The following is a 12,495-nucleotide window of genomic DNA, read 5'->3' on the forward strand; positions in this document are numbered from 1 at the left end:
AAAGTATGGCAGAAGGTGGTTAATTCATGTGGAATTAATAACATGTTAAAACTCTTTAGATGATGTGCATATGATACCGAATTCCTTCCCAACAGAGAAGATAAAAGATTTGAGCTATGGATAAAGAAAGGTCTTACAATCTACCTCTCATTTATAGATAAAAAAGTATTACAAAGTTTCCAAATCCTGCAGGACAAACATAGCCTAGAACATAATGACTTTTTTAGGTACCTTCAAGTACGAAACTATGTTAACCAGAGTTGTAGATATACAGATCTATCAACAGTAGCATTAGAATATTTCAAGATTCTGAATTCGGCTTGCAGTTCAATACCTAATAAATCAGTTTCTCGATTATATAATGCACTCTCCCATGCTAAAAATGTAAATACACTGTATATTAAAGAGAAGTGGGAGAAAGAAGCGGGGTTGGTACTTTCAGAGGAGGCTTGGCAGAAAATCTGCGGCTTTCAATGGTCCTCGACTAATTCTTTGACTTGGAGAGAACATTGTTGGAAAAACATTATAAGATACTTCAAGACCCCATATCAGGAAAAATATAAAGATACAAATGTGATGTGTTGGAGAAGGTGCGGCTCCAAGGAGGCAAATCATTTTCATATTTTCTGGGATTGCCCTAAATTAAGTCCATATTGGGAAGGTATTCATAGAACATTAGTTAAGGTACTTAGGTCCCAGATACTTCTGAACTTTGAGACGCTCTATTTGGGGCATGTATTGTTTCTTGAACAGAAAGAAGATATAAAGTTGCTGCAGGCCCTCTTAGCGGCAAGTAAAAAATCAATCACTAGAAAATGGCTAAATCCAATACCACCTACATTAGAAGATTGGTACAAAATTATCTTGGAAATATTTAAAATGGAAAAGTTGACTTACTCCCTGAGAATTCAAAAAGAAAAATTTTATCAAATCTGGAATAAATGGATTGAATATATAACCCCAATGCGAGCAGACTTTAGATGACTCTCCTAATGATTTATACTGCTCTTCTCATCAACACAGTAATATTGCTAACGTAAGCACCCCTAGTCTAAACGTCTTTTCTTTTGTTTTCTTTTGGAAAATGGAGAATTAACACTAGTAAAGGGAAAGATTTGGGAAAGGGATAAAAAAATGAAAAAATTAAGTAAATAAGTACATAGGGATTGGATAATTATGTCTGCAGGCAGGAGCAAGCATGAACAAGTTAGGATATAAACACCTACAATTGTTGTTACATAGGCTTATATACAACACTTTGGACCAGTGGAAATGGTCCAGAAGGGTTATATGGAAACTATTATTACCATTTTTCTTAACAACTAATACCATTACTTAGCCTAATAGGTTAGATTTACCACAGTACATAACTATCTATTTAAGTGTTTATTTTTCTTTTATATCATCTCAATGTATACTTAAGAATGTATAAATAATTGTAGTTTTATACATATAAAAAAATGGAAAAGGTTATATGTGTGAAAAAAGTACATGATATTTGTGAATTCCTTATCCAAATAAAAATAAAAATTAAAAAAAAGAATTAAGCCATTTGGTCCATCTAGTCTGCTCTGCCATTTCATCATGGCTGATCCATTTCTCTCTCCACACCATTCTCCTAGTTTCTTCCTGTAACTTTCATGCCTTGACTAATCGAGAACCAATCAATCACCACCTTAAATGTACCCTAATCTGACCTCCACAGCTGCCTGTTACAATGAATTCCACAGATTCACCGCCCTCTGGTTAAAGCAATTAGTCTTCATTTACATTAACGAATGCCCCTCTATTCTGACGGTGTGCCCTGTGCTCCTAGACTCACCCATCATAGGAAACATCCTCTCCACATGTAAAGTATTTAGGCCTTTCAACATTCAGTAAGTGTCTGTGAGATCCCCCTCATTCTACTAAATTCCAGCAAGTGAAGGCCCACAGTAATCAATCCCTCCTCAGACGATAATCCTTTCCTTACTGGAATCATTCTCATGTAGCTCCTCTGAACCCTCTCCAATGTCAACACATCCTTTCTTAAACAAGGGGCACAGAATTGCTCACAATACTCAGACAGGCTTCACCAGTGCCTTATAAAGCCTCAGCATTACATCCTTGCTTTTATATTCCAGTCTGATCAAAATGTATACTAACATTGCATTTTTCTTTCTCAACAGAATCTCAACCTTCAAAGGAACCTTTTGGGAATCCTGCACGAGGACTCTAGAGTTCCTTTGCACTTCATTTTTTTGAATCTTCTCCCCTTTTAGAAAATAGTCTATACTTCCATACATTTCCCAAAGGTGTATTCCATTTGCCACTTCTTTGTCCATTCTCCTAATCTAAGTCCTTCTGTAGCCTCCCTGCGTCCTCAAGACAACCTGCCTCTCCACCCATCCTCGTGTTGTCTGCAAGCTTGGACACAAAGCCATAAATTCCATCAAACAAGTCATCGATATACAACGTAAAAAGAAGCAGTCCCAACACAGACCCCTGCAGAACACCACTAGTCACTGGCAGACAATTCCAAAGACACAGGATTGGTTCATCCCAAAGAAGAAACATTGTCAAGGGAGGATGAGGCAACCATAGGAACAAGGGAGGTCAAGATAGCAATAATGCAAAATAAAGGACATACAATATGGCAAATAATACTGAGAAGTTAGAGGATTGGGAAGTTTTTAAAATAAGCAGAAAGCAACCGGGGAAAAGAAAAGTCACAAGAGAAACAATAAATGTGAGGGCAAGCTGGCAAATAATATAAGAGGAAACCAAAAGCTGCTTTCTTTTTAGAAGTATACAATGCCTGTAAAAAGTAATCACCCCACCACCTCAGAAGTTTTACTGTTTTACAAAATTGAATCACAGTGGATTAATTTTGCTTTTTTAACACTGATCAACAGAAAAAGACTTTTGTGTCAAAGAAAAATCAGATCTCTACAAAGTGATCGACATAAATTATAAATATAAAACACAAAATAATTGATTGCTTAAATAATCACACACCTTTAATATGACACACCAAATCATCACTGATTTAGAAGTCACATAATTAGTTAAATAGAGATCATCTGTGTGCAGTGAAGATGTAAAAATACACCTGCATCTGCAGGTCCAACTGCTGGCAAAAACTATACCATGAAGACAAAAGAACACTCCAAGCAACTCCGCAAAAAGATTATTGAAATGCACTAGTCAGAAAATGGATACAAAAAAATTTCCAAGTCACTTGTAGTCCAGTTGTCAAACATCAAGAAATGGAAAGAATATGGCACAGCTGTAAATCTGCCTAGAGCAGGCCATCCTCAAATCTTGAGTGACTGTGCAAGAAGGAGGCCAGTGAGGGAGGCTGACAAGAGACCTATGACAACTGTGGAGCAATTACAAGCTTCAGTGGCTGAGATGGGAGACAATGCACATTCAACAACTGTTGACTGGGTGCTTCACCAGTCGTAACTTTATAGAAGAGTGGCAAAGAGAAAGCCACCGTTGAAAAAAAACTCACATGAGTTCTCAGCTAGAGTTTGCCAGAGGGCATGTGGGAGACTGAAGTCAGCTGGAAGAAGGTTCTATGGTCTGATGAAACCACAATTGAGCTTTCTGGCCGTCAGACTAAATGATATGATAATCCAAACACTACACATCATCAAAAATATACCATCCCTACTGTGAAGTATGGTGGTGGCTACAGTATAATGAATGCAGCAAAAATGAGGAAATCCTGGAGGAAAACCTGATGCAGTCTGCTAGAGAACTGTGACTTGGGAGATTTGTTTTCCAGCAAGACAATGACCTCAAGCATAAAGCCAAAGCTGCACAGGAATTGCTTAAAAACAGCAAAGTTAATGTCCTGGAGTGGCCAAGTCAGAGTCCAGACCTCAATCCAATTAAGGATTTGTGGCTGGACTTGAAAAGACCTGTTCATTCATGATTCCCATGCAATGTGACAGAGCTTGAGCAGTTTTGTAAAGAAGAATGGGGACCTGAAGGGGATGAATACTTGTACAATCAATTATTTTGTGTTTTAAATTTGTAATTAAATTAGATCACTTTGTAGAGATCTGATTTCACTTTGACACAAATGAGTCTTTTTCAGTTGATCGGTGTCAAAAAAGCCAAATTAAATCCACTGTCATCCATTGTTGTAAAACAATAAAACATGAAAACATCCAATGGGGTTGAATGCTTTTTATAGGCAATGTAAATAGTAAATGAGAGGCAAGACTTAAAGCAGGTCTGCTGAAAGCTGACACTGAAAAACAAATATCAGAGGACAAAGAAATGGCAGATGAACCTAATAAGTGTTTTGTGACAGTTGTCACTGTGGGAGTCTTCAGCAGCATACCAGAAATTTGATAGTGTTGAGGGAAGAGGTAGTGTATTTGCGACTACCACGAAGAAAGTGCATGGGAAGCTGAAAAGTCCGAAGGTAGATAAGTCACCTGGTCAGGATGGGCTACACCCCAGGGTTGTAAAAAAGGTAGCTAAAGAGATTGCGGAACAGTAGGAATGACCCTTCAAGAATCACTGGTCTCTGGAATGATTTCAGAATAGAGGGAGGCAAAAGACAGGAAATTATAGGGAAGTTTGCGTGACTTCAATAGTTGGGCAAGAAGTTAGGGTCTATTATTAAGGATGAGGAATCAAGGTAGTTGAAGGCACATGATAAGATATGCAGAACTTGGTATGGTTTCTTGAAGGGAAATCTTGCCTGACAAATCTGTTGAAATTCTTTGAGAAAATAGCAGGCAGGATAGATAAAGGAGAGACAATAAATGTTGTTTACTTGAATTTTCAGGCAACCTTTGACAAGGTGCTGCACAGGAGACTGGAAACAAAATAAGATTCCAAAAGGATAGCAGCATGAATAGATGATTGGCTGACTGGCAGAAAGCAAAGAGTGGGAATAACGTTTATATACATAAAATGCTGGAGGAACTCAGGTCAGGCAGTACATATCTATGGATAGCAATAAAGAGCTGATCTTTCAGATAGAGACACTTCATTAGTCCTGATGAAGGGTCTCGGCCTGAAACAACGATTCTTTATTCCTTTGCTGGTTGGCTGCCAGTGACTAGTGGTGTTCCATTGATGATGGTGGTGAGGAAGCAGGGATTCTGCAGAAGGACTTGGACAGATCCGGAAATAGGAAAAGAAGTGGCAGAATGAATACAGTGTGGTGAAGTGTATGGCCAGGCATTTTGGTAGAAGGAATAAATATATAGATTATTTTCTAAATGTAGGATAATTTCATAAAATCAGAGGTACAAAGGGGCTTGGATGTCCTTGTGTAAGATTCCTGAAAGGTTAACTTGCAGGTTGAGATGGTAGCAAGGAAGGAAAATGCAATGTTAGCATTCATTTTGAGAGGACTAGAATGTTACAGAAAGGATGTGATATTGAGACTTCAAACAACATTGGTCAGATCATACTTTCTGTATTGTGAGCATTTAGGGGCCCCATATCTATGAAAAGATATGCTAGTATTGTAGAGGGACAAGGGAATATTCACAAGAATGTCACAGGGGTAGAAAGAGTTAACATATGTGAAGTGGTTGATACCTCTAGGCCTGTATTCATGGGAGTTTAGAACAATAGTGATGGAGTGGGGAGGGGGCAATCTCATTGAAGCTTAACAAATACTGGAAGGCCTAGTTACAGTGGAGATGAAGAGGATGTTTCCAACAGTGGGAGTGTCTAGTTCCAGAGGTCACAGCCTCTGAATAGAAGTGTGTCCCTTTAGAATCGGGATGAATTTCTTTCGCCACGGGGTGGTGAATCTATGGAATTCATTGCTACAGGTGTCTGTGGAGGCATGTCGTTGGGTATATTTAAAATGGAGGTTGAAGATTATGGGGAGAAAACAGGAGAATGGGGTTGAGAGAAATAATACCGCTATGATGAAATGGCAGAACAGACTCGATGGGCCAAGTTACCTAATTCTGCTCCTATGTCTTGTGGTCTAAACAATGATGGTTGTGTTTGTTTCTTTTGCATCTTCACTTGTTCTTCTCCTTTCCTATGACAAAGTAAGTTATCCATCCCACTCAGTAGACTGGCCCTCAGAGCAATGCCTTCATTCCAGTTAATTCCCAGCAACCTATTATTCATTGTATGCCTGTCTATCAACTGAGACACCTTTTAATTCACCTTCAACTAAGCTACACATCAAATATTTACATTGGCCAGCTAACATTATAACTCTGTTGTTGACAAATGAGAGGAAACCACAGCAGCTCAGTAAACCTATTCCACCACAAAGAGAGTATTTCAAATTCTGTAGACAGAACCAGAGCAAAGGATTGAACCTGATATGCAGGTTGTTACAGACAAATCAACTCAGCTGAATGATATCAATAGAACATTCACTAACTCAGTGCCACACTCAACTAGTTTAAGTCCATCATAAATGCCATCCTTTCATTAGAGTCAAATGTATAATGCTTGCTGAAGGACAAAATTCAATTTCATTCACAATGAAGCTAAACCAGTTCCTACCCGCTTATAACACAACATACAGTGGGGTAGCGATATGGTGCATCAGGTAGCGCAGCTGATTCACTCTTCCAGTAAACTAGGTTTAATTCTCTGTGTTTTGTGTGTGTGGAGTTTACACATTCTCACTGACAATCTCAGTTTCCCATTGGCCACCCGCTTTCCCTACAATCTAAAGATCTGGTGATGAGATAACTAGGGACATGTTGGGCTGGTGAAAGATATAGGACCGAAGGAAATAAACGTGTCACTGTCCTGGAGCTATGAAAAATCTCATGGCTTGAAGATTTCCAGATGTCTTAAGTCAACATGTGAAGTAGAAATAACAAACATAATAAATTGAAAATATGAAAGATAGGAAACATTCAGATATGAGATAATCAAAACAGTGTTAACAGTCGTTCAGTTGAAAAATCTCCAAAGAAAGAGTATCTATCAGCTTAGCCTTAACTCTATGACAGTAGCATGGCTAAATTCCTCGCTGATCAAGTGTTTGACAAGACCAGAAAAATGAAAATGGTGGCTGCAAGAGGAGTCAGAGACGTCAAAGGTATCGTAACCACCAGTAAGTGGCTTACCTCTTCACACCCCAAGGACCTTCTACTCCCTGTGAGGCAGAAGTCACATGTATGCAGGATTACCCCTCACTTTCTTAGCTCAATCAGCACTCAAGAAGTTGGACTGGTACACCACATGCTCCCCAAAACAGTCACATTTTCCACCAGTACCACAGAGGATGAAGTGAATGCCACTTGCAAAATTTAATGGTGCTGCCTGTTTATGCTATACTCAAACAAAATGTCCACAAAGAGAATGAACCAGGGTTTTAGTATGAGATAAAATTTCCTCACGTACCTTCATCTCCATTATGTACCATGCTTATGAGGAAAGGTATCATTGTTCTTTTAATGTCACCAGGTCTACATTGATGAAATCTTGAGCCAACCACAAGATGGGATCAGATTGACCCAGAATGCAGCACTTCAAGAAGGCAGGTCCCAGCTACATGCTCAAGGCTGTTAGGAACTTTTAATAACTGCTGTTCTCAATGTCAATACCCACATCTCAAAAACAAATAAAAGGGATTTAATCCATCGAAGAGCCGGCACTATCCTGTTCTAAAGAGAAAGCTGAGCACTGTACGACTTCTGCTCTAGCAGGTTTTGTTGATGCAGGAGAGCTGGGAAGAAACAATGTGCATAATTTCTGACCTACCTGGAGCTTGACCCTCCCATTCCTGATCTCTGTCCCTCGTTGGCTGGTCTGTATAACGATCCAGTGACTACAGGGCTTTAAATGATACTTGGGGAGCCTCTGTCTTTTCTTGTGTGATTTTTCCACTTCTAGAGGAGAAGACAGATTGAGTTGTGCTTTTTTTATTTTACCAGACATATCCTAGACTGAGAAGCCAATCACCTTTAACAGTTGGTTTCATGCAAGCAACTAGAAAATACGCAATCGTATTGTCTCACCTTGCCTTAGTCAAAATGAAGAAAGAGATTGTGAGGGTAGTTGTGCATCCTTCTGAATGTTCCAATGAAGAGCGACCTATCATGAAGCTCAGGACATAGAGAACTGAAGCTGAATGGGAATGGTCAAAATTGTCTGTGGAATTCTCAAACATCATCATAAATCAGTCACCACCTTGAAGTGAAGTGACAGAAACCCTTATGCTGTAAAATGCCACATTACTGTCTCAATGAAAAGCCCATGGCAATCGTTTTGGGAAAAATAGCATTTTTCACTCACACTCCCAACAATTCACAGAAAGATGTTATTTCTATAGACAGCAGATGTCAGTGAAATTGCAATTAAATTAAAATAAAAAGCTGACTTTTCAAACACCTTTTCTGTCTTCACAGATGGGAATAAAATACTAAAGATACAGTTAAATACTAAACTAAATCAAGAGGATGAAAATTTTCAGAGTTGTGTCCATAAAGCATTGAAAAGTGAGAATACATTGAGACAATATTACACCGTGGAGTGAATTCTAACTGGCTGCATCACCGTCTGGTATGCAGGTGGGTGGGTGACCACTGCACAGGATTCAAACAAGCTGCAGAAAGTTATAAACTCAGCCAGCTCCATCACTGGCGCTTGACTTCCCAATATCCATGACAACTTCAAGGAGCGATGCCTCAAAAAGGCAGCATCCATCATTAGGGTCCAACTCCTCCTTCCCCCAGTCAACCGGGACATGCCCTCTTCTCATTACTACCATCAGGAAGGAAGTATAGGATCCTGAAGGCACTCAGTGACACAACAACCTCTGTGCTGTTGTGATTCCAATGCTTATCCAGATAAGATCTAGCCTTAATAGACCTAGTGAGACTGGGGAATTGTATTTTAGCTCCCAACTATACTTTGTGGGACTACTGACACCCACCACCACTTCCGTTTCTCTCCAACTGATCACCATGCTTTTCATGACAAACCCATGCCTTCTGTTATAAGATCAGAAAATACAGGAATAGAATGAGGCCATTTGGCCCATCGAGTCTGCTCTGCCATTTCATCATGGCTGATCCAATTTTCCTCTCAACTCCAGTCTCCTGCCTTCTCCCCATATCCCTTCATGCTCTAACCAATGAAGAATCTATCAATCTCTGCCTTAAATATAGATAAAGACTTTGCCTCCATGGCTGTTTGTGGCAAAGAATTCTACAGATTCACCACTCTCTGGCTAAAGAAATTCCCCATCATTCCATTCTAAAAGGACACTCCTATATTCTGATGCTGTGTCCTCTTCCACTGTAGGAAACTTCGACTTCACTCTATTAAGGCCTTTCACCATTGAATATGTTTCAAATACGTCACCCCTCATTCTTCTGAATTCTAGTGAATAAAGGTCCAGAGCCATTAAACAATCTTCATATGACAAGCCATTCAATCTTGCAATATCTTTTGTGAATCTCCTTTGAACCATCTCCAGTTTCAGCACATCCTTTCTAAGATAAGAGGCCTCAATTTGCTCACAATACTCCAAGTGAGGCCTCACCAGTGCTTAACAAAGTCTCAACATTACATCTTTGCTTTTATATTCTAGTCCTCTTGAAATGAATGCTAACATTGCATTTGACTTCCCCACCTCCAACTCAACCTGCAAATTAACCTTCAGGGAATCCTGGAAAAGGACTCCAAAATCACTTTCTGCCTCAGTTTTTGGTATTTTCTCTCCACTTAGAAAATAGTCAACCCTTCCATTATTTTTTCTACCAAGGTGCATGACCGTACAATTCCTGACACTCTATTCCATCTGCCGCTTCTTTTCCCATTCTCCCAATCTGTCTATGTCTTTCTGCAGCCTCTCTACTTTCCCAAAATTACCTGTCCTTCCATTATCATATTGTTGGCAAATTTGCAATAAAGCCATCGATTCAATTATCCAAATCATTGACGTAATGTTAAAAAAAAGAAATTGGTTCTAACACAGATCCCTGTGAAGCACCACTATTCACAGCAGTCAGCTAGAAAAGGTCCCTTTATTTTACTCTTTGCCTTCTACCAATCAGTCACTGCTTTATCCATACTAGAATTGTAGCTTGTTAAGCAGCCTCATGTGTGGCACCTTCTTAAAGACCTTCTGACAAGTACACAACATTAACCAATTCTCCTTTCCTCATTCCCTGTTGAGTCAATACGCATGCGAGGTGATTACCCGCGCGTCATCCATGTCAGCGCGGGAAGGAGATCAACTCCTCGAGCTTGCAAATGACGGCGGGCTGAAAAGTATGTTTGCCAGAACATCTCTACCGGCATTCCGGATCAAAGTCAAGGCTAAATATCCTAAGATAGCCACGAAAACACAGAAAACGTTGCTTCCATCTTCAACATCATATCGCTGCGAAGCGGGCTTTTCTGCAATGAATGCAACGAAAACTAAATTGCGGAATAGACTGGACATAAGGAACTCCCTTTGAGTATCGCTGTCTCCCATCAGCTCTCCATAGGACCGTCTTGCTGTTGGGAAACAAGCCCAGGGCTCCCACTGATTCAGCGATATTGGTGTGTTGCAATGATTTTATATGTTCATACAAAAATATGTGCTGTGTGTTTAATATCCAAACGTTACTTAAAATGTTATGATGCTATTGACTTACTTATATAACCATATAACAATTACAGCACGGAAACAGGCCATCTCGAAAGACGAAGGAACACATACCAATCCTCATAGAGGGATCAGAAGTGCAGAGAGTGAGCAGTTTCAAGTTCCTGGGTGTCAAGATCTCTGAGGATCTAATCTGGGTCCCAACATATCGATGTAGTTATAAAGAAGGCAAGACAGCAGCTGTACTTCATAAGGAGTTTGAAGAGATTTGGCATGTCAACAAATACACTCAAAAACTTCCAAAGATGGACTGTGGAGAGCATTCTGACAGGCTGCAACACTGTCTGGTCCGGAGGGGAGGGGGCTACTACACAGGACTGAAAGAAGCTGCAGTAAGTTGTAAATCTAGTCAGCTCCATCTTGGGTACTAACCTACAAAGTACCCAGGATATTTTCAGGGAGGAGTGTCTCAGAAAGGCAGCGTCCATTATTAAGGACGTCCGGCACCCAGGGCATGCCCTTTTCTCACTGTTACCATCAGGTAGAGGTACAGAAGCCTGAGGCACACACTCAGCGATTCAGGAACAGCTTCTTCCTCTCTGTCATCCGATTCCTAAATGGACATTGAACTCTTGGAAACTACTCACTTTTTAAAAATATACAGTATTTCTATTTCTTGCACGTTTTTTAAAAATCCGCGGGTCAGAGATTTTGTTACTCTATCTGCAGCTTGCGTTAAAGTCTTGTGATATGTCCTGGGAATGGTCAGATAGGATGGGAAAGTGAACTAAACGCAAGCTGGAACTTTTTTCCCTCACTTGTTTTCTAGCCGTTTTGCAATAAACTCTTGTATTACACACGTTGTGTTTGACTGAATCGAGGGTTGCGTCACCCAGCTCTCCCGTTTCCTGGAAACACCCTAACCTCTTTATGTACCAGACTACTTTTTATTTGTTGTGTTTTGCACTACTTGTTTTAATTTAACGAGTTAATATACACAGATATACTTTGTGTAATTCAGTATTTTATTTACATTTATCATGTATTGCATTGTCCTGCTGCCGCAAAGTTAACAAATTTCACGCCATATGCCGGTGATATTAAACCTGATTACGATTATCAATTTAGGGCATTTTGCTGCTGTTGTTACGTGCTGAACTTCAATTTCACTCGAAAACCCGCAAATCCCCGATGTTAAATGTCCACACGCTGGTAAAAGAAGTAGAAAATAGGACAAAAGTAACACCCGATCAGGAGTTTTCTCAAACTCTTCGTGCAATATATTAGTTTTACGATCGTTGGCCCAGTTTACAAACACGTAAACTGCCCAGAATTGTCTCAAACTAACAGGATTAAAGTTCTGTAATGGTAGTAAACATACTCAGTTTGTTATTCAATCTCCTGTCTTTACCTGCACTGAATCTTTGATTAAAGAGGCTGCCTGGCCTGCTGCGTTCACCAGCAACTTTGATGAATGTCGGTCAGTAAAGGTCCGCTTTGATCGGCACCCCGTTGCGATTTGTACATTCAGCGCTTCCGCTTTCATTCACACAGTGTACCTCTCACGGATTGGACAGATTGATGTGTGTTATCCAATAAGAAATAAAGATATTCTTGAGATCACTTGTTGCCGGGTGACTTTATTCTTTTCATTCTGCTGGTTCAGTGTGTGAAGAGTGCAGACGGTGCACTCAGACACCGTGTACTTACAGAACAATCCCTGTTTACAATTTACCACAGTTAAATCCCTGCAATGTGCTCCTTTACAGCTGCCAATCATTCCAATATACAGCGACCAATATACAGTCCTCAATTCTTCAGCCGGCCAGCTACACTGAGGATAATTTACGGTAGCTAACTAGGATGTGATACGACATATCAACCGCTGGGGAAACTCTCAGGATCACGGAGAGAAGATTCAAACTGCCCTCTGTGTCAGGATCGAAGCCTGGTTA

At 40.0% G+C, this 12,495-nt stretch overlaps 1 protein-coding gene across 1 annotated transcript in view; it reads right to left on the reverse strand.

The window, feature by feature from the left end:
• LOC140204085 (interferon-inducible GTPase 5-like) overlaps window positions 1-12,086 on the reverse strand; it is a 43,988-nt gene extending 31,902 nt beyond the window's left edge. The window contains exons 1-2 of the mRNA XM_072270405.1: window positions 11,952-12,086; window positions 7,702-7,829 (exon numbers count right to left, since the gene is read on the reverse strand). Coding sequence (XP_072126506.1) covers window positions 7,702-7,721 — 20 coding nt within the window. The 5' untranslated portion in view covers window positions 7,722-7,829; window positions 11,952-12,086. The remainder of the gene's footprint in view (window positions 1-7,701; window positions 7,830-11,951) is intronic.
• Between the last annotated feature and the right edge of the window lie 409 nt (window positions 12,087-12,495).

Source organism: Mobula birostris, chromosome 10, assembly GCF_030028105.1.
Source record: "Mobula birostris isolate sMobBir1 chromosome 10, sMobBir1.hap1, whole genome shotgun sequence".
Taxonomy (NCBI): domain Eukaryota; kingdom Metazoa; phylum Chordata; class Chondrichthyes; order Myliobatiformes; family Myliobatidae; genus Mobula; species Mobula birostris.